Source organism: Mirounga leonina, unplaced genomic scaffold (genome assembly GCF_011800145.1).
Source record: "Mirounga leonina isolate KUSES-001 unplaced genomic scaffold, KU_Mleo_1.0 Mir_125, whole genome shotgun sequence".
Lineage (NCBI taxonomy): Eukaryota > Metazoa > Chordata > Mammalia > Carnivora > Phocidae > Mirounga > Mirounga leonina.
In genome coordinates this window covers 28,262,962-28,286,397 of record NW_023270305.1, presented here as the reverse complement: position 1 = coordinate 28,286,397, position 23,436 = coordinate 28,262,962, and the positions used below count along the sequence as shown (strand labels likewise).

General features: G+C 43.7%; 1 protein-coding gene across 1 annotated transcript in view; it reads right to left on the bottom strand.

Annotated features, from left to right (window-relative positions):
- ACOXL (acyl-CoA oxidase like) overlaps positions 1-23,436 on the bottom strand; it is a 322,912-nt gene that overhangs the window by 281,901 nt on the left and 17,575 nt on the right. The window contains exons 3-8 of the mRNA XM_035001042.1: positions 19,234-19,317; positions 9,347-9,433; positions 8,922-9,020; positions 5,071-5,185; positions 4,166-4,252; positions 2,337-2,409 (exon numbers count right to left, since the gene is read on the bottom strand). Of these exons, the coding sequence (XP_034856933.1) occupies positions 2,337-2,409; positions 4,166-4,252; positions 5,071-5,185; positions 8,922-9,020; positions 9,347-9,433; positions 19,234-19,317 (545 nt within the window). The remainder of the gene's footprint in view (positions 1-2,336; positions 2,410-4,165; positions 4,253-5,070; positions 5,186-8,921; positions 9,021-9,346; positions 9,434-19,233; positions 19,318-23,436) is intronic.

Below are 23,436 nucleotides of genomic sequence, written 5' to 3'. Positions count from 1 at the left end.
ATATATATATATGATTTGCAAATGATATAGATGATATATATGTATCATACATATTACAATATATGTGATTTCCAAATATTTTCTTCCTTTCTGTGCATTGTCTTTTCACTTTTTCATAGTGTCCTTTGAGGTGCAAAAGTTTTTTAATTTTGATGAAGTCCAATTTATCTCTTTTTTTTCTTTGGCTGCTTATGCTTTTGGTACTTAATCAAGGCCACAAAGATTCACACCTATGCTTTCTTCTAAGAGCTTTACAGTTTTGGCCCTTACATTTTATCTGTGATCCATTTTGAGTTCATTTTTGTATATGGGATAAGAGTCCAATTTTATGCTTTTGCATGTGGATGTCCAGTTGTCCCAGCACCATTTGTTGAAAAGACTACTCTTTCCCCCATTAAATAGTCTTATTATCCTTGTTGAAAATTAATTTACCATAAATGTAAGAATTTATTCCTAGACTCTCCATTCTATTTCATTGCCTACCTATTTATCCTTATGCCAATACCACAATGGGTTTTTTCCTTTTTTTTCTTTTTTACTTCCCACCAGCTTTCAGGGGGATCCACTATACTGCCACACCGTCTCAACTACTGTAAATTTGTAGTAAATTTTCAGATCAGAAGTGTGAGTCTCCTACTTTGTTCTTCTTTAGCAAGATTGTTTTGGCTATTCTGACTCTCTTGTGTTGCCATATAAATTTTAAGATCAGTTTCTCAATCTCTGCAAAAAAAAAAGCGGGGGGAGCAACTGGGATTTTGACAGGGATTGCAATGAATCTGAACATCTATTTACTGATCCACTTTTTATCAACACCCCCAAAATGGGGCTCCTCCTTCAAAATGCCTGTGTTTCCACTGCTGTTCTCTGGCATATTGGGGGCAGTTTAAGTGCCAATAGAATGGCTCAAAATAAAACCCTGCTTATCAAAAAAAAATCCATATATTCTCCTATCTTCTACAGACCATGTAGCTCACTATCACTTTTTTTTCTGGCTGGATCTAACTTTCTAATCTCTAATCTGCATTGGATGAAGAATGAGCCAATGGATCCAGCTTCTGGCAGACTGGCCAGGCCACTGAGATCTCATAAAGTTGGGACACATGGGGAGCTCTACATCTATAGCTTTCCTTCCCTCTTCCCCATCTCCCAGAGTGTAGTGCTGCAGCCAAGTGACTGGAAAATGTGCAGGCACCTCTGGGGAAGGCTGATGGTGCTCAGACCTGCTGTCATGGGCACTGGTGGCTCCTGAGGGGACCTAAAGGCTTCCCCACACACCAGGATAACTGCAAAGATGCTTTCGACATTTCCATTTTATTTCCTACCAATTCCCTGGGGAGCAGGGGGTTGGTTAACAGAATTTGTTTCCCACATATTTTTCTTAAACTTTTGGCATCTATGACATTTATCTGCTGGCAAGAGTGTGCAGGCAAAGAAAAGGAATGAAGTGTTATAGGAAAATCTAGAGTAAAGCTGATTATGCAGAGCTTGATTGCTAGCTTTTTCACAGATTTCAATATGCATATAGGTCAGGATTTTTATTGGATACATGAAATGCTGTTGAGAAAAGTCACAGTAATTGGTGTTTCTTGGCCTCTGCAAAGTGTAATGTGAACCCCCAGAGCTCCACCCCTAAAATGCCCCTGAAGAAGCAGCCTTCTCCTCATCGTTTAACCCACCCTGACGTCAGTGGGATGCTGGGAAATGACACTGAGCACCTCTGACATTATCCATCCATCCAAGCAGCACTGGTTACAAGAGCCTCCTAAGCGGAAAGGTGGTACCTTACCTCCTGCCACCCACAAAGGAGGCAAGAACACTACCTGGTGTGTAATAGCAACAACAACAAAAAAATTTAAGGAAACAATCTAAATTGCCCAACAATAAGGATAGATTACATAAATTATAGATCATTTATTTATTATGGCCATATTTGAAAATGAAAATGTATATAGGTATTTCCTGTTGCATAAAAACATCTGACATATGTTAAACAGAAATTATGAGTTGTAAAAAATAGAATTTACAAGTGGCTCTCATTCAGTAAAAATCAAACACACCTCACTCTGTTGATATACCAGCCTGGAAAAAAAGTCTATAGAGAGTTACACATTCAAGTGTGCATAACAATCATTATGTCTGGGTAATAGCATTTTGGATAATTTTAATTTTTTTCTGTTTTCTTATCTACATTTTCCAATGGATGGTCAATAAACTTGTAGGAGGGGCTGGCAGACAGCCTGGACTTGCAGCCCATGAGACCCAGGCGCCAGGCCTAGCTTGGGAGAACAATGAGATCATACGCACAGCCAATCTGAGTTAAAGTGAAAAGTACTCACTTATCCAGCAGGTTCTCCCTTGGTATCCGAACCTTGTGAAATATTAAAATCCCATTATCCACACCGTGCAGACCTAGAGAGAGCAGAAAACAGCTGCAGGGGACAAATCCGCGCTAGCATCAGAACTACTTTCCTGCTACTTCTCCACTAAAATCCCAAACCCTTCCCTTTACTCCCAGGATGGCTGATGCTTCTCTAGATGGGGGGGGGGCGGGGACGCTCTCTGTCGGTCTTCTCAAAGAGCTGAGCCTTCTGTGCTCCTGGGCTTAGGTGGAGGATCTGGGTGCTGCGACTTGGAAAGGAGGAGCTCTAGGCATCAGAAGGAATGCCAGGGCAAACGCAGAGGAGCCAAGAAAGCCACTTACTCCCCCAGTAATACAGAAGTCAAATTTCTCCTCCCTCCCAGGGCTTCCTTCCGAGAACAAGGGGTAGTTAAGTCAAATGCCTAAAAAGACAAGGACAGCTGTGAGTGACTGGGGCCAGAGACCCGACTCCCCAGAAGGTTCCTGAAAACCGCCGGACCTGTTTCCTAATGATGCCTGTCAGGGTCTGGGGTCTACTTTTTGTTTATCTCACACTTGGGAAGATTTGAGCTGAGGGAAAAAAAAAAAAAATCTTTAGTAAACGTCTTTATTTGGAACATCACCCCTTAACAAGGATACAGTTACATTTAGGAGCTTACAAGAAATCAAAGCAGACTTTCTGAAGTTGCCAGTGTTTTAAATGTCTGGCACCACTTCACAAGAGCTGGGCCCTCTGCTCTCATCAACACTTGACTCGATGGGTGCTTTCAAGGGACAGGGCCAGCGAGGGCCTCAGATACAGTGAGAGCACTCACAACCCCACCTGCAGCCCATTCCCGCAGCTGTGGCAGTGGTCGGTAAACACTGAGGGCCGAGGTGAGACGATCACCTCCACCAAAGAATCATCTTCTTCCCCCTTTTTTCTTGTTTCTTTTTCCTTCTTCTCCCACCTGTTTCTTTGGCTTGGTTTGGCCTTGGCTGGGGACAACCAGTGGGGCCCACAGGTATGGCCTGCTCTCACCAATTGTTATAGGTCGAATTGCAGCCCCCCAAAATTCACACGTTTGAGTTCTAAACCCAAGTACTTATGGATGTGACCTTATTTGTAGACAGGGTCTTTACAGAGATAATCAAATTAAAAGAGGTCATTAGGGTTGCCCTAATCCAAAGGACTATAAAACTATAAAAAGGGGAAATTTAGACACAGACATGCACACAAGGAGGGAGAACACCATGCAAGCATGAAGACACCATCTACAAGCTAAGGAGAGAGGCTTGGCACAGATTCTCCCTCACAACCCTCAGAAGGAACCAACCCTGCCATCACTTTGATCTTGGACGTATAGCCTCCAGAACCATGAGCCAATACATTTCTGTTGTTTAAGCCGCTCAGCCTGGGTTACAACAGCAAACTCGTCCCCTGAGTCAGTCCTCGGGATTCATCAAGGGCCTCCTAGGCACCAACACCAGGCTGTGGCTCAGGGGCAGGAAAAAGAGAGCCTCAACCTGCCGTGTGAGAGCCCACAAGTCCAAGAAGAGGAGAGGAGGCGAAATTACTCAGGGGAAAGCTGCCCCACAACTGGAAAATACGAGAGGCTGGGAGAAAATAAGACCAATGCATATTCATAAATGGCAATCTTCAACATTCCCCAACAGTTGTGACATAAAAGACTTTCATCAGGCTTCAAAATCAAAGAATCTCTGCCTTCACCGTCTTGGTGAGTTAGGTTAGACCCTCCTTGGATGGGGCAGGGAGCGCACAGGAAGTGCAAATGAGGGTAGAAGTGGTGTCACCTGGGGACTCACCTTCCTTGTACATCATATCAATAGCTGTCACTCCTGGGTACAAGCTTCCGTTTTCATCGCGGATGGGAACGATGAAACAGTGGGGCCCTGAGGAAGGCAGAGAGACAGTAGCTAAATTCTCTTTTCTAAAGCTACGATTAAAGCTTTATTCATTGGGCGCCTGGGTGGCTCAGTCGGTTAAGCGACTGCCTTCGGCTCAGGTCATGATCCTGGAGTCCCGGGATCGAGTCCCGCATCGGGCTCCCTGCTCGGCAGGGAGTCTGCTTCTCCCTCTGACCCTCCCCCCTCTCATGTGCTCTCTCTCTCTCTCGCATTCTCTCTGTCTCAAATAAATAAATAAATAAATAATCTTAAAAATAAATAAATAAATAAAATAAAGCTTTATTCATTTCCTGGAACAGTCTACAAAGTGTGTTGATCCTGAAATTCAGTCAGTTCTAGCACTGGGCACTGCATATAACAGTGTATCCTGTAGTCCTCCCGTGTCCACAGGGGATACATTCCAAGCCCGGGGTGAATGCCTGAAACCAAGGAAAGTACCGAGCCCTACACATGCCATGTGTTTTCCTTCCTACACGATGAGAGGAGGAGCAGGAATGAGGTCGGTGCTGCGACAGGGTGTGACACTAGTACCAACCCTCTGACCATCATCTGCTTCCAGACTGCAGCGCACAGCAGGTAACTGAAACCGTGGAAAGCAAAACTGCACGTAAGGGGGGAGGGGACGACTGTAATGCCGAACTGTCATAATAAATTCAGTCACCGTGTATACTGAAGAAATAAAGTTGGCACTGAGTTTATACAAGATAAAACCAGTGCTGTAAAGTGCACTTTCAAGGTAAAGTGCTTGCTGGAAAGTAGTAAGAGTAAAGAGAATTATTCTAGCTCTCTGCACCAGCACAAACCTTGCGATCTTCCATTTACGATGAGTTGAGCGAAGACCGCGGCATAATTCCCATACATCGCATTTCCAATGTACATCTTCTCAGCATTTTCACATGGCGTGTTGATCACAAACTCCTACACAGAAAAAGAGCGACAGAGTTTTCCTTCCCTATGGCTCCTCTCGACTCCTTGGCTCAGTACAATGATTACTGTGAAACAGAGCCACATCCTCTAGCAGGACGCAATCAGGTGATTTCACGGTAGAAGAGAAGACAAAACCCCCAAGCCCCTGGGGATAATATACTCAGCTCTCACTCCCAAACACCCCACCGGCAAGGTTCACACAAAAAAAGGATGACACATCTAAGGATCTGGGGCCCCTAGGTGGATGAGTCCACGTCTGTGTGTTTTATCTTGTCTGCTGGGCATTGCGCCTTCTGGACAAATCATTTGGTTCCTCATGCCCTCCACTCTTGCCCAGGCGTTGAAAATCTCTGCCTCATTGATATGGCTCTGTTGTTTAAATGGCAACTAACTGAAGGCCCAAACTGTATGCTGGAAATGCAAGCAAGATTAGTAGGCACCCATGACCTATTCCCATCATTGCTTAGAATCTCAGCCCACACAATCTTGATTTTTATAAAAGGTAAAAAAACCTCATTTGAGCCTTTGGATGATTGGTTCAGATCCTGCCACTCCATTTTCTTGATCGATGAATAGAATAATTAAAAGTTCCCCCCAAATGCATAAGCCCTTAAATTGAAGCATTTGTAAATGATTCTCTATCTTATAGGGGAAAGAATCTTAGAATATGCCACCCAGTTTGTCTCCATCATATGACCAAGGATTCCAGCTCCAAACAGTCTGAAATTAACATTGGTCAAGAAGAAGATGCAGGGTTTTTGTTTTCAGGCTCTGCTTAACCTGGGTCTTCTTTCTCCTCCTCTTGGGAAGCCAGTGCAGAATCACAATGGAAATGCTCCTGTCTTCGCTTCTGATTCAGCTCGCCACCCGGCTTACCCTGAAACCTCTTGTCAAGGAGGTACTGACAGTAACTGCCAGCTCTGAATACAGGGTCCCTGGGGCAGGTCAGGGAATCCAGGGGAAATGGCAAAAGAGCAGAACTGCACATCTAATTGGAGCTGACAATATCGAAGAGGTCGCTGAACTAAACCAGCAAGCAATTGATCATGTAAAGATTATCTCAGAGTTCAGATTTTAAAGTCTATAGACTACACTTTCCCACTGGCCAAGAAATACATTCTTGAAGCCTAAGAAAACATTCTCTGACATGTGTTTGCACAAGGAAACTTTTAACATGTGCAAGCGCTTTTCAGAAACATAAATGGACAAGCTAAATCTTTTTAAGAGAAGTCTCTGGAGACTGCCCTAGTCTTATCAGGCCAGCCAGGATTGCTCAAAGAAAGGAATTATTTGAGGCTGGGTGCAGTAACAACCACAACAAAAACACCACACACAAAAAAAACCCCGTGTGGTGAAGGGACGTTTACCCCTCGAGGCTAGGAAGGGAAGTAGCAGAGTAACATTGACCTGGCAGCAAAGATCTGGTGGGATGGGGAAGAGACAGGAGACCGTCCATCCCCGTAAACATCTGATACACTCTGGGAAAGAAGGTTTGTCACTTCTGGGAAAAACCTTGATTTGGGCAAGTCTGCACAAGCCAAAATGCTGGCATTAAAGTGTGATCTAAATAATGCACACCATGTGTGTCGGTTCCTACCATAATTAGTTGTTGAAGGCCAACAAAATGGTCAGTACTGTAAGCACTAAAAAAAAAAAGAAAGAAAAGAAAAAAAAGGCTTTGCCCAAAGAGCTCATAACCTCATTTATTTTGGCTATTTAGCATAAACTGTAAAACTAAAATTCTCTCTTACCTCTTAATTATACCTACCACTACCCAAGCCACTGTCCAAAAATAAAAATAAAACAGCCAACCCACAGAAATGAATATCAAAACATGTAAGAGATTGAAACAGTCCTTGAGGGAGAGAGGGCTCATTTGATATGCTCTCCCATTTTAAAAGGGAAATGAAGGGGGAAACACAGAAAGCAATGAAGGAGAAATCCATTCCCCGTTATGTCAGGCCTCAATGGCCTGAGTTTATGATGGGCTTATTCTCCCTCTCACTCCCACCGGAGAACGAGCGTTCACCGGAGTCTCCTCATCATTATGATTTCAGCTTTGTAACTCCCCTGCAGAAGGCAACAGCTGCCGAAGCACGCCAGGTAGCTAAATCATTTATGCTGTTTGGGGAAAATGGGACCCGCCCAGGGAAATGATTTTTGTGGGAAAAAATAATAACTGTAAGAAGAAAAAAATAAATAAGAATTCTGGGTGGGGTTTCTTTTTTCCAGAGAGCAAGGTGACCTCACTTGGTTTAGGGAAAGAAAAAACTGACCAACCAAACACTCAAGAGATGCTTGGTTGGCACATCACCATTGGCAGGAAAGCTAAGCTCTTAGGGGCAGTCCCACTTGAAGCAGACTCGCTCATTAACTGCAGATTCAGAGTCAGTTTCCTAACCTCTGTGAGCCTCAGTTTCTCCACCTATTAAATAGGGACAATAGTATCTTCCTAGAAAACTATAGGATATTTAACACAATGTTACACGTAGAGTGCTTAGCCTGATGTCTAACACATACGTGCTAAATTACCAGAAGTGGCTTACCGTCATGTTATGGGATGGTTATTGCGAGGGAATACGGTAAAGTATACAGAAGGTGTTCGATACAGAGCCTGGCACATAGTGAACATTCAGTTCAGTCCTTATTCTTGCTATGTATGACCTTGGACATCACTGACTATTGTAGAGAACTAGCATCTGGGCAGAAGGACAGGATGAACATATTCCAATACAACCCTCGCTTGAATCTGTCATTCTAAACCCTGATCACCTCTAACTAGCACTTGTGGGGCAGGAAAACCTGCTAACCAAAGTTCAGATTCTAAAGGACAAACTCAGCAAAAATGAAGAATAGACTGAGTAGCCACACCTACACTCCTGCCCCATGCTTGCACACATATATTTACCCAAACCCATGTCTAGAAAGAACTTCAAAATGTATGTATTCCTTTGTCATTCTTAGGAAAACCCAATATCAAACAAGGAACTATGAAGGAGAGTGAAAGAAGTAAATAGTTTCTTTATTCGGAGGGAGTAGGAGCTAAAGAAATAGAGACTTCTTTAGATTTATAGAGCAGGGTTTTCGCCCTGCGGGCTGTGACGCATTCGTGGAGAGGGATCAGTTTAGAGTGTCTTGAAGAACTGTTTTTTATTAATGAGAATGGAAAACAAACTAATGAAGTTCACCACATATACTAACGATAGTAAAAGCAAGATTGTTTTGTGAAATTCTGTTTGGGTTGCCATGTGAAGTTTTGTGTCGGTCACAGTTAAAAACACTGCTTCCTGCCAGTAACAAGGGCTTGGTTCCTGGTAAGGAAACACCAGCACACACGGTGCCCTCCTGCCACATGGTGCAAAGGGAATACAAACAAAAGCATCTCTTCCAGTCATTTACCCACTGCGGGTGGGAAGGATGACAAAATGGCGCTGGTACTGTTCTCACAGAGTGGTCACAAGGCGTCCAATTAAAAGAGCAGGTAAAGTGCACAAAGCAGTGCCGGCACATGGTAGGAGCTGAGAAAGTGTTGTCTGTCATTAGACACATGAAGGCTGAGCATATGTCCCCCTCCACTAAAGCACTTGGGCAATTGTTCTAAATCTGAGTGCCTCAGGCCAGAGAGCACACGCAGAAGATGTGAGGTTGGCCTCAGGAAGAAGGAGAGTCTGGTCCTCAACAGGTTTCCTGCCGCCCTGCACTGTGAAACGATGGGCAGAATGCTCACCTGTGCAGAGAGGTCAAAGGTGGCTTCGGTCTGGATCCCTCTCACGTTGCTCCCATGGCCCCTCTCGGTCATTGCAAACATCCCAGTGTATTTCTGCTCCTGGAGTTTACCAAATGTTAGAAGGGAATTAGCTCGTCGATGCTTGCTCTAACTGCAGACCTCTGATCATCAAGGATGTGGGTGAGAGAGGGAGCAGTGAGGTGGAGATAATTGTAAGAGTTCAGCCTGGTAACAGCTAATGTGATAACAACATGACAATTCTTTTAAAAAATAGTCTTGAAATTCTCATTCTGAACAAGATTCTCGCTGACACTAATTCTCTGGTTTATTTTCTTTCTCTGCAAACATGCACACACGTACACATCTAGTTAGTATGAATTAAGGCTCTCCATAGAAGAAGACATCTCTTGAGGTACCTGCCATACCTGGAGTGGCTGAAGCCACTTAGTGACATGTTCTGGGCTTCCAAGGTTCCTGACAGCACCACCAAATAGCCAATAAATTATTCCACACTGAAAGCAAGGACAATATAGACCATTGTCAGCGAGAGTCAACAATTTAATGACAACTAAACCCCTGGCCAAACTCCATTCAAGGAGAATTTGTTCAGGTCATCAAGCTTTACATAAGCCTCACAAGTGGCAAAGCATCCATGCCCTTCCCCTTTATTGCCTGGGATGCTCTAGTACCTTTCTGCAGGCATAGCTCATGGTTGTCTCTCTTGGACAGGCCACCCCAACACCACAAAGCATCAGTCCTTCATCCAGTTCAGCCCAGCAAATTACTTTTTTTTTTTTCATTTTATTTCATCATGATAAGAGCACTCTTTAATCCCCATCCCCTGTTTCCCCTATCCCCTCACCCACCTCTCGGTAACCATCAGTTTGTTCTCTATAGTTAAGAGTCTGTTTCTTAGTTTGTCTCTCTCTTTTTTTGCCTTTGCTCATTTGTTTTGTTTCTTAAATTCCACATGTGAGTGAAATCATATGGTATTTGTCTTTCTCTGACTGACTTATTTTGCTTAGCATTGTACTCTTTAGCTCCATTTATGTTGTTGCAAATGGCAAGATTTCATTCTTTTTTATGGCTGAGTGATATTCCATTGCATATATACACCACATTGTCTTTATCCATTCATCAGTCGATGGACTCTTGGGCTGCTTCCATAGTTTGGCTATTGTAGATAATGCTGCTATAAACATAGAGGTGTAAGTATCCCTTCGAATTAGTGTTTTTGTATTTTGGGGGTAAATACCCAGTAGTGCAATTACTAGATTGTAGGGTAGTTTCTATCTTTAACTTTTTGAGAAAACTATACCGTTTCTCACAGTGACTGCACCAGTTCACATCCCCACCAGCAGTGCACGAGGGTTCCTTTTTCTCCACATCCTCGCTGACACCTGTTTTCTTGTGTTTTTTATTTTAGCCATTCTGACAGGTGTGAAGTGATATCTCATTGTAGTTTTGATTTGCATTTCCCTGATGATGAGTGATATTGAGCACCTTTTCATGTGCCTGCTGGCTATCTGTGTGTCTTCTTTAGAGAAATGTCTGTTCATGTCTTCTGCCCATTTTTGAATTGAATTATCTGTTTTGGGGGTATTGAGTTGTATTAGTTCTTTATATATTTTGAATATTAATCCTTTATTGAATATGTCATTTACAAATATATTTTCCCATTCAGTAGGTTGACTTTAGTTTTGTTAATTGTTTCTTTCACTGTGCAGAAACATTTTGTTTTGATGTAGTCCTAGTAATTAATTTTTTCTTTTATGTGCCTTGCCTCAGGAGACATACCGAGAAAAATGTTGCCACAGCCAAGGTCAGAAAGATTACTGCCTGTGCTGTCTTCTAGTATTTTTATGGTTTCATGTCTCACATTTATGTTCTTCAATCCATTTTGAGTTTATTTTTGTGTATGGTTAAAGTGGTCCAGTTTCATTCTTCTACATGTGGCTGTCTAGTTTTCCCAACACCATTTGTTGAAGAGACTGTCTTTTTCCCATTGTATATTCATTCCTCCTTTGTCAAAGATTAATTGATCATATAATTGTGGGTTTATTTCTGGGTTTTCTGTTCTATTCCATTGACCTACATCTCCGTTCTTATGCCAGTAACACATACAGTTTTAATTACTACAACTTTGTAATATAACTTGAAATCTGGAATTGTGATACCTCCAGTTTTGTTTTTCTCTCAAAAGACACTTCTGAACGTTCAGTCTGCCTCATCTGCTCAGGGGCTAGCTTAGTGCCTCGTATGTAGAAGATGTGTAACAAAGTTTTGTGCACTGATCCCAGGCACTGGCCCAGTCTGCAGAGGTGAGCCCTACCATGAGAAACAGTCAGCAAACAGGAAAGCGGATGAAAAACGCAATGCTGCATAATGAGCAGGCACTCAGCCGGGGATGAGACAGCCTGGGCTCAAAGCCCCCCTCAGCTACCCGCTGGCTGAGGAACCTTCAACAAATGGCAATCCTCAGTTTCCACATCTGACAAATGCAGTGAGTGATGAGTGCTCCCACTTACTGAACAGTCACCCTTCTAAGCATTGAGCTTCATACGCACAATCACAAGGTTGTGATTCTCACAACCACAATGGGAAAAACACCTCATCACCCTCACTTGACAGACAAGGACACTGAGGTTCAGAGAGAGGAGTGACCTGTCCAAGGCTGTACCCTGAGATGGTGAGCAGGGCTGGGGTCCAAACCCAAGCTGCCTAATGCCTAATAGCACTTCATAAGGTTGCTGCGAGAATTCAGTGACCATCAACTGCCAAGTACTTTGGTCTTTTATAAACCCTGGAAAAGTGTTGCTGGCAAGGAGGAAGTGGAGGAGGAGAAAGATGAGGAGGAAGATGAAAAGGAAGGGTAGCTGGAGTGGGGCCATTTGAGGAGAGTAGGGGACTGATGACAAAGACAGAAGAGCTCAAGTGTATAGACACTGGCTGTGTCTGCAGGTTAGCATGCCTTCCTCTGCCCAGCCACCCAACCCCGGCTTTCCTCTGGGGAGCCCTCCTCTCCCACAGTCAGTCCAAGTGGTTTGTGGCTGATGTTGACCTCCACCCCCAACTCTAGGATGAGCCTAGGACCAGGACTGGCCGATCTGCATAATATCTATAATATCCTGGCCACAGGGGATGGCTTCAGCATAGACCTATGCTCTGGGTGGGTCCAACCATAGCATCCTCTGGGACACATGGGTGAGCTAGTAGGTAAAAGAAGCTCTCTCTTTTTCATTGCAATGGAATCTGGAAGCATGGAGGCCTAGTGCTGCTGGCTGCTCTTGCCATCATGAGAGCTGGTGTATGAAACCAACACATGAAGTCACGGTAGGGAGAAGGAGACAAAGCAGAGACATGAGAGAGACCAGGTCCCACATATCCACACCTGCTGCACTCTGGACTCTTCAGTTACAACAGCCAATAGGTATACCCTTTTTCCCTGGGGTCATTACAGTTGAATGAGCTTTAGTGGACACAGTAACCCCAAGGAAGACCCTGCAGGAAGGGAAATGGCAGGAATGGAATCTTCAGATGCTCCCACCCAAGAACTGTCACCAGCCTCTGGCAAGAACCAGTCCCCACACTCCACGTGTGTGATTGGCCTGACACTAACTGTCTGAAAGGGCACTTTACCAACTTTAACAGCTCTGACATCATGACAGATGGATTTCATTAATCACATCTGACATATGAAGTGCTTTCATTTGGAGAATCATAAAGCATCCTCAGAATCATCACGACACGGAAAATCACATTACTAATTCCAACCCAGGAAGATGCAATCAATCTAAATATTAATTTTTTTCCCCATAAATCATCTTGGAAATCAAGTTAAAAAAAGCATTTTTCTAAAACTAAAACAGGTTGAATTCTCCACCCCTAAATCTCTCTAGTTGGTGGCTAATGCATTCTTTACAAATATATTCCTTCTCTAGATTTTAAATCCTTCCTCCTCTTTAGAAAGGGGAGTTGGGGAGAATATTTTATCCACATTTTGAAAACTTCCATTCATTAAATGTCATTAGTAGGAGCAGTGGGCTGGTGAATGAAATTTGTAGGTTTGCAGAAACTGCAGTAGTTAACAGAGGTGGTATCTGAGTGACCCCAATCCACACAGTCACTTAAAATGTGAGGATTTTCCCCTAAGTGCTGTTCAGTGTGTTGCCAAAGCCACATTCTCTGAAAGGCAGATAATCTGACCCAATGGGGCCAATGCAGGGGAAGCACCTGAGGGTTCCAAGCAAATGACTCTCTCACCTGACACAAGCTTTCAGCAGGTGCCTCCTGTGAGGAGCACAGACCCCAGCCCAGCCAGCAGAAAGGAGGTGCCCACCAAGCAACCACTGAGGTAAGCCAGTGAGCAGTGGCCAGACTACGTTGGTGAGAAGCAAGGGTATTCAAGGTAGATTCTGAAGACAGAGCTGATGGGTTGGATTTGGGAGAAGAAGGCAAGAGAGGACTCTAGGTGACACCTGAGTTTTTAGCCTGAGACTCCAGATGGATGAAAGCCCATTAACTGCTTGGTGGGGACCGGGTGAGGGGTTGCTTGCAAGAGGAGGCAGGGTGGAGGGGATGGATTCACTAAGACAGGGATGCAGAAACTGAATGAAGTAGGGCACTAACCTATCACAAGGGAGCAGGGCCAAGTGTCCTCTCACTGCCTTCACTGCCCAGTGAGCACCCTGGCCTCCAGCCCACCTCAGCAGACAGGACCCAGAGAAGTCTATTTGTTCTGAGAAAGACCAAAGAAAACAGTGGCAAGGAAATAAAACAAAGGGGAGGACACCTAACAAAATCTCTAAATCTATACACACCTTGCACTGTTTGTTTGGGAAAGCTCCCTCTCTCCTTTCTCATTCGTCTGGAGGAGGAGAAGGACAGCTACATCAGGTACGTGAGGTCATGAGCACAACACGCCCAGTGATGCCCGGGAGTAGCCTCTGGAGGCCATGGTCAGAGCTCCCTGGGGGTTGGGAATTGCGGTCAGGACAGGCTGAGGGGGTTCAAGGATGGGGCCTCTTCACTGCCAAATGATGACTAACATGTCCCTCCATGGCAGAGAAAGCGAGTGGGCTGGAGCTGGAACACAGTTTGATTTCACCTCAATCCACTAACTGAGCCACTACCTAGAAGACTGCCAGGAAGGGCTGGGCCACATCTTGTGGGGGGTACCATCCCGGCCACTTATCAAGCTCCTGCTACATGCCAGCCATAGCATGCAGCTCCTCATAGGCATCATCAATTGAAATCTGAACACAGCCCACAAATGGGCATTAGCAGAAGAGAAAACAAAGATCTCCCATCATGAGCTTAGATTAAAAGGAATGTTCGTGAACTTTGACTGTGAAGTCCTAGAGACAGGAAGTAAACCCACGTCATTCTGACTGTCTCCCTGCCATGATGGACCAGGCAGGTCTGTCATGCATGCCAGGAAGTCTGCCAGTGTAATGGCTGTGATAGGCCAGGCCCTTCCTACACCATCGTCCAACAGTGGGTCCCCTAAAGAACCTTCGAGTACATTCAGACTCTTTTCATTCCAAGAGCAAATGGAACACACTGAGGCACTGCAAGTGGTTTTTGACACAATGGTGACCCCAGAAAGGATAGTGCTGTGGACGGCATTGTGTTTCCCCCAAAATGCATATGCTGAAGCCTTAACCCTCAATGTGATGGTATTAGGATATGGGGTCTTTGGGAACTAATTAAATTTAAATGAGGCCATGAGTGGAACCTTCATGATGGGATTAGTGCCCTTATAAGAGATACCAGAGAGTGCTCTCTCTGTCTGTCTCTCTCTGCCCAAACCCAATGTGAGGACACAGCAAGAAGGCAGCCAGGAAGAGAGTCCTCACCAGGAATTGAATCACCTGGACCTTGATCTTGCCAGCCTCCAGAACTGTGAGAAAATTAATTTCTGTTATTTAAGCCACATGAACTATAGTATTTTATCATGGCAGCCCAAACAAACTAAGACAGATAGTAGGGTGGGTCAGATAAAGAAAAAAGGGAATAAGAAAAGGAAGAATGTCCTATTTCTTTGGGCCCTAGAGTCCTTCCAGACTGCATCAGCGTGTCTGGTAGAAGACCTTGGGCTGGCTCCCAAGCTAAAGCAGGGATTCAAAGCCCTCAGTAAAGGAAGTCTTTTCTTGGCACCTCTCACTTTCCCACCCCACCCCCCACCCCAACCTCATTGTGAGTCATTCTCAGAGCCAGCCCCTGGCCCTGCCACCACTTGGCTGTGTTAGTCCATCTATGTTTGTCTAAAATGCTCAGGGACACCCAGAGCCTTTGGATAACACAGATGTGGAGGGAGAGAGAAAAGGGGCCCAGGCCTGTGGGGCACAGAAGACTTAGATGAACTGCTGCGAACACTCCCTCGTCAGGCTGACAGCCAGCTCATGTGCAGGTGTAAAAGGAAAGCAGGTAGAGGCTACCAGCTGCTCGTGGGCTGGCAGCGAGGTCTGGGGATACCCTGACCAACCCAGGGCTCACAGGAACTGTTCTGAGCACACCACATCTCCCTCCATTGCCCAAAAGAAAGACAGACACGGCCCTCTGGGCTGGACTCGGGAGCATCATCTACACATTCCTCTAACTGTCTGGGATATCCAAGCACAAGAAAAACAAGTCCTCTGCAATAAATGATGTGTGGGAAAGCAAACAGGGTTCATGATAACTTTTGTTAAACTTCTAAAGTTTGTTTTTATTGAGGCACAATGCATTTAACATAAAGTTTGCGTTTAAGCCATTATTAAGTATACAATTCAATGGTATGAATTAGATTCACACTGTTGTGCGACCATCACCACTATCTATCTCCAAAACTTTTTCATCACCCCAAACAGGAACTCTGTGCCCTGCCACCACTCCACATTCTTTTGCTCCTCCAGCCTCTTGTAACCCATAATCTACTTTCGGTCTCTACGAATTTGCCTATTCAAGAAATTTCATGTAAGTGGAATCATACAATATTTGTCCTGTTGTGTCTGGCTTATTTCACTTAGAGTCATGTTTTCAAAGTTCATCCATGTTGTAACATGTACCAGAAGTTCATTCCATCATATGTATGTACATTTTGTTTATCCATTCTTCGTTGACAGACATTTGGTTTGTTTCCACCCTTTAGCTATTGTGAATAATGCTGCAATGAACATTGGCATACAAGTATCTGTTTGAGTCCCTGTTTTCAATTTTTGGGGGTATATACCTAGGAATGGATTTCCTGACTCATGTGGTAATTCTACATTTAACCTTTCTAGTAAGGCCCGTTTCGATTCTACGTATTCATTTAATTCTCCTGTATTGACACTATATTAACAAGAATGTAGGGGATGACCATCTTCAAGAAATTTGCCCTCTGGTGGTGCTAAGAGACATACAGCAATTAGACACATGACTAAATTCAGAAGATCAAAGTAGGTACATACTGTGGCCGACAACTGAAAGGTACAAAGACAGATGACAAGTAGATAGGATTTAAATTGCAGTCTTGAGGGAGGCTTCCCTGAGGGGAGGACACTTGGTCTGGGACTTGAAGAATGACCAGGTGTCAGGCAGGTGAAGGAGGGGAAAAAATCCATTCTACAGTGATGGCAAGAGTGGCCCAAAAGTGGATGAGAAGAATGAAGGAAGGCCAATATGTCAGGTCTCCTAGGGAGGAGGACAAAGTGAGACAGAAGGTATCTGGAGAAGTGAGTAGGGCCAAACCACACAAGAATCCGTGGGCCATATCAAAAATAGGAGGGCTTCTCTAAAGCATAAGGAGAAGTTTTAAGCAGAGGAGTGACATGATCAGAGAAGCATTTTTAAAGACCTCTTTCTTTTTTTAAAAGATTTATTTATTTGAGAGAGAAAGAGCAGGGGGTGGGGTGGGGAAGAGGGATAGGGAGAGGGAGAGAGAGAATCTCCAGCAGACTCCCTGCTGAGCCCAGAGCCTGATGCAGGCTTGATCCCATAACCCTGAGCTCATGACCTGAACCAAAATCAAGAGTCAGACACTTGACTGAACCACCAGGCGCCCCAAGACCTATCTTTAAATCTATTCATATTTTCTTCTAGGATACTCAGGAGCAAAACTTTTTTAAAAGCTTTTTATTTTGGAAAAATTCAACCAAAATACAAGAGTATAATGAACTCAGCTATGACCAGCTCATGGTCCATTTTGCTTTATCCCCCAATCCACTTTCCCACTCTACACCCCAGGTAATCTTAAAGTTTATCCTAGACATCCTGTCATTTCATCCCTAAATATGTCCTATACATCTGTAAATGATAAAGAGTCTTTCTAAAAATGTAACCCTAAAACCATTACCCCACCTAAAAATATAATTCTTTAATATGACCAAATATCCAATGTTTACATTTCCCCCACTGACACATAGTTTTTCTTTAAGGTTTGTTTGAACCAGAATCTAAATAATGTCCACATTGCAAGTGGTCTAAATGTTTCTTAAGTCTGCTTTAAACTGCAGGCTGCTCCTCCCTTATTCATTCAAACATTCCCTGTGTAATTCTAGGCACTAGGGTCAGTGCAAGACCCTAAAGATGCCGAGGAGAGGGCTCCCCACCTAGAATGCTGGACCACCCATTGGAGATTTCTGCATGGTCACATCCCACCACAGGCTTGCTGAAAAGAAGAAGGTAGAGAGCAATGGAAAAAAACACAAACTGAGGATCATGAGTCTAGATCAGGATCAGGCAACTCTAGTATTTCTGAGAGGGGAATCTATTTGTTGCATCTCAGCTGTCTGGAAGCCACAGCCAACCCAACTAGGAGGAAAGAGACCTTGCCTGGCTGAAATCACAGGGAAGCCAGTCTCCCCCAAAGGATCTAATGGTGGGTGCCTTCACCACCGATGAACTCACAATTTTCTTTGTTTTTAATTCCTAAATGTCTACAAGGCAAAAACAAAAATAACTGCCATTTTGGACTCACCAACGATTGACCTGGCTTTCCTGTCTGATCATTCTCTCTTCATGTTCTAGTTATTTCTCCCCTTTGGGGACATCAGGACTGAATATTTGGATGCAGGGACTATTTTGAGGCACCGTGGTGTCCAGGGAGAGAAAGGAGAGCATATGCAGGCCTACACAAATGGCCCTCCACTGGGGACTTAGGGTACCATGAGGAGCCATGGCCATCACACCTGCTGGACTATTCTGTTCACCATTCCCAGTGCGCTGGGACACACAAAGCAAGTCCACAGTGCAATGCCATTTTATACCCATATGAACAGCAAAAATGAAGAAGGCTAAGAACTCCAAGTGTTGTAGCATATTCACACAAAGGAATATGAGAAATGAATGAACTTCCATCCATATATCATTCTCAAAATGGTGAAATTATAGAGAATAGATTAGTGGTAGCCTAAGAACAAGAATGAGGTGGGGATTGGTTGCAACTGCAAATGGGTAGCACTGTAAGTTTCTTTGTGGTGATGAAACAGCATGAATCCATATATAGGACCAAACTGCATAGAACTACACACACACACACACACACACACACACACACACTGGGGTATATGTAAAAGCTAGTGAAATCTGAAGCAGGTCTATAGTCTAGTACTATACTAGAACAGTACTGTGGCAGTGGTGATTTACTGCTTTTACATTGCATTACAGCTGTATAAGATGTCACTACAGAGGGAAACTGGGTGAAGAGTTCATATAACTCTACGTATTATTCTTGTAACTTCCTGCGAGCATTATTATTTCAGAATAAAAATACTTAAAAAAACAAGTCCAAAGGCGTGGCATGCCACAATACAGATTGATCTTGATGATCACATTTAAGTGAAGAAAGTAAACCATGAATCATTATGAGACTTTTTCCAAAAATTAGAACAAATGAAAATAATTGCTTGACAGTACAGTACAACTAAACAAAAAGAAAAGCCAAGAGCAAACAAGCACGAGGTTGAATATAATGGTTAAAGAGGAAATCAGGGGGATGGGTCATAAGGTGTACCATTTTACAAACATCTGTTCCAGTAAACAGACTGATACCTGTGGGGTTCTACTTTGTGCTCCTTGTCGTTCGAAACTAAGTAGCAGGGGCGCCTGGGTGGCTCAGTTGGTTGAGCGACTGCCTTCGGCTCAGGTCATGATCCTGGAGCCCCAGGATCGAGTCCCGCATCCCTGCTCGGCGGGGAGCCTGCTTCTCCCTCTGACCCTCCTCCCTCTCATGCTCTCTGTCTCTCATTCTCTCTCTCTCAAATAAATAAATAAAATCTTTAAAAAAAAAAACAAAAAACAAAAAACTAAGTAGCAGCTCGTGAAGGGCGGGGTGCCCAGAGCCTCTCACCTTTACTCCTGTGGCCATGTCCGCTATGGAGAGGACTTCTCCTATGACCAGGCTTCGACTGACAAAATTCCTTGTTTTCTCTGCCTGAAAACATGACAGACCCAATGTTAAGGTTTCCTTATGGTTTTAAAATTAAATTAACATTTTAATTTAACTTAACATCTTTATAATAAACGTATGTTACTTTACTAATAAAACTCCACCGCAACTTAAAAGCAATTTTTAAATTATAAATACGCCCATGACGCTACTGAAATAAACGTTTTCATCCAGGTTTTTAACGTGGCCTTCCAGTCTCTGACCACCTAAGAGGAGAGCCGACTTCATCCCCGCGGAGGGCAGGCTGCTGACAGACTCCCCTGGGGCCCTGTGCTTCCTTAACCCAGTTTGTCCCTCGAGGCTCCCCGGAGCCCAACACCCTCCACGCTTCCGCCTAGCAACGGCGGGTTTCCCTAGCAACGACGGTTCTGCCTAGCAACGCGGGCCTGCAGCGTCTCCACGTGCGGTGGACCAATGCTCCCACCACCAGGGGACGCCCGGCTCCAGTCCCCGCGACAACCCTGGTGGGAAGACAGAGGATCCGGAAGGTTTGGGAACATTGTGTATACAGGAAAAGCAATAGTCTTCACCTTCCTTTCTAGCCGTCGACCATCTCAGGGCTTGGATATACTAAACACCATGAGGTCCCAGTCCCCCTTCACTGCCCTCCTCTCTGTCGCTGTATACAACAGCCACAAATCCCAAAGCTACGCGAGCATACTCTTCACCAGCGAGAAATGGGACAGGGCAAAAACGCTGAGCCTATTTTATTTTTTTTAAGATTTTATTTATTTATTTGACAGAAAGATAGAGAACACAAGTAGGCAGAGAAGCAGGCAGAGGGAGAGGGAGAAGCAGGCTCCCCGCAGAGCAGGGAGCCCGATGCGGGCCTCGATCCCAGGACCCTGGGATCATGACCTGAGCCGAAGGCAGCCGCTTAACCGACTGAGCCACCCAGGCGCCCAAGGCTATTTTATTTTTAAAAGTCAGAGGCAGGCGGCATTTCCTTAGAAGGTGGTGGGCCCCTGAGTGTGCAGATTGCAATTATCCACTGTTGGAATTAATGTTAGTCTTCCTTATTCTCCAGTCTCTTCTGAGACCCAGCCAACAAAGCTGGTGCTTGTTACCCTTGTGTACGTGTGTGTACGTGTGTGGTGTGTGCACACGTGTGTGTGTGTGTGCACGCGTGCGTGCCTGTGTGGACCTGTGCCTGAAAACTGCCCTACTGGCATCAGGATGGTAACCAACCTTCCTAGGGTGACTCTCAGTTTCCACAATGGCTTAAGCTCTTTCCCCAAAACGCACTAGGTTTTCTCCTCCTGTAGGTTTTTACAATGTTTCTTTCAAGCATTATTAATTTTATCAAACAGCAGGCTGTCAAGATTTATGACTTTTATGGTGGCTCCAACCCAATGCATCTTGTATTGGTTATTTTTTAAAATAACTCCAGCCTGAGCATGAACCATTGCATGGCTCCAGCTTCAAATCCTAACTGGAGAGGTAGTTATCAGCAAATAATTAAAAAAAAAAAAAAAAAACTGTAGTGGATATTTGCAGACTTTTTCAGAGGGCCCATGTATCCTCTATCCTGTGGATCCTCACAACCCTCCATGAGAGGCTAAGCAAGAAAGGAAGTACAGACCCCATGTAACAGAAAAGTCTAGACTCGGGAGGTCAGAAGACTTGTACAACCAGGATCCCCTAGTAAGTGGAAAGGCAAGGCCAGAAACAAGATCTTCAGATTCCTCATATGGACATCTTGCCCCCACCCCTCACTCTGAAGCTGATAGAAGCCCCAGGACCCTGGGTGGCCCAGACTTTATTGTCAGTGCACCCTTATTTTGTACCACCAGCCTTGTCCCCAGAGGACACCTGACATCAACACATCCCAGTGCCCAAGTGATCTTCCTGAGAGTCACCCCATCCTACATCATTACAACAAACCCTTCCTTACCTTAAACCACCTGCTCTGTTGTGGCCAAACCTAAACCATCAGGAGTAAGTAAATCCCTCAGAATCCCCAACTGGTCATAGTTTTCTTCATATTTCATTCCCTCCATTTCTACTGTTGATGCAAGAGCATGCCTTTGTCATTAATGCTGTCCAACTGTGGTCATTTTTACTCACGAGTTTGAAATAAATTCAATCACATTTGCTAAAGAATCAACCCCAAGCTTAGCCATCTTAGTGCATTATGAATTATTTATGATGATTATTTTCCTTGCCCAATCTCTGCACAAGTCAGCAATCTTTGCTATTAGATCTGATGGGCAATGCCAATATGAGTTTGCCATTAATCCTCTGATGGTGATTTCAGCATTCATTTGGACTGGTTTATTTTAAGAAGTCAAGCAAAATTTCCAGAACTAAGACTAGGCTTAATTTGATTGACTGCCTTACTGGCATATATTTTTAATATCTTCTCCACACAAATTCTCCCTTTTTTTCAATTCTTTCATTTCTGATTCATTAAATGTTCTTAATTAAAGAATGTCTAATATCGACAAGTTTCCCTTCTCATTCAACTGACAACATAGTAAATTGTCTGTACTGATAATGATCAATAAAGAATCAACATGTGTTTTTTGACATACATTTTTGCAGTATTTCTACATATCAATAGCTGCCTTCATTTAGACTGGATATATTCAAACCAAACTCAATTCCCATGTCAGAATGTTAGTTTGTATTAATTTTAAATGATAATGATTCCATAAACGTATGGAGAATATGCTTAAGCTTATATTTTATCCTAAATTACACCCCATGCTATTTATATTTCTGCATGATAGATTGTCTCAAACAGAAGAAAGGTAGTTTTCCCTAAAATACGCCCCCCCCCATTTCTTTAGAGAGCACTCCATGTATCAGACCTTTGTGTTACAATATTCTGTGTTAAATCAAGTTCTACAAAAATGTGCGTTTTTGGTTTTATAAGCCCAGAGAGTCTCCACAAGTCATATATTCTTCTTCAACTAAAATCATCTTGACTCAACACAGCTTGAGCCGTCTTTTCTCTGATATTAAAAGACCCCCACCACCTCCTTTGCAACCCATCTGCAGCCCCAGCCAAGGGTACTGGACAGAAAGTGTTTCCTGATCTTAGTTCTCTATTATCAGTTCCCAAACTGGCATGTTTCCTGCTTCTACCTTCTGGTTTCAGTTTTCTATTTTGGTTATGTTTTCTCAGTCTTAATTGAATACATGACCTTTGTTATAATTAACCTTGAATTGTTTTAGAAAAAGAAGGGGCAGCGTAAAATATATAAATAAAATAAATAAATTGGCTTCAGGGACCAGTCATACGGGGCCAGCCTGAATGAGACTCTTGCCTACTATGCTAACCAGTCCTTGACCCTCCCTTGAAAAGAGATCCCAAGTCAATTCATACATCTCCCACCACCACCTTGTGCCTAGAGACTATCATAACAGCCTCCCAGCTGGCCTCCCTGCCTCTACTCTGCCCCAAACATCAGACACTATGATCTTTTTTATTATTATTAAGGTAAAACATATAGTGAAATGCACAGAGCTTAAGCACATGAGTTCTGATCAGTTATCTACCTGTGTAACCATCATGCCAATTAAGATTATAGAATGTTCCCATCTCCTCCAGAAAGTGTCCTCAAGCCCCTTTTCAGAGTCCCCACCCCTACAGGCAACCACTGTTCCCATATTATCATCATCCATTAACTTTGCCTGTTCTTTAATTTACATAAATTGAATCACACAGAATGTACCTTTTTGTGTCTGCCTTCTTTCATGTAAATAAGGCATCCCTGTTGATTTGTGTGTCTCAGTAGTTTTCCATCTATGAATATTCCACAATTTGTCCAATCTCCTACTGATGAGCATTTGTGTTCTTTCCAGTCTGGGGTTATTATGAGTAAAGCTGATATACACATTCATGTAAAAGTTTTTTTGTGGACATATGTTTCCATTTCTCTTCTGTAAATTCCCAGGGGTGCAATTGCTGGGTTAAAGGGTAGGTTTGTGTTTAATATTGTAAGGAACCACCAAATAGTTTTTCAAATGGCTAGATCATTTTACACTACTATCAACAATATAGAAGACTTCTGGTTTCTCCACATCCTTGTCAGTCCTGTGCATCTACTCAATTTTTAGCTATTCTAGAGGGAGTGTTATGGTTTAAATATGCATCTC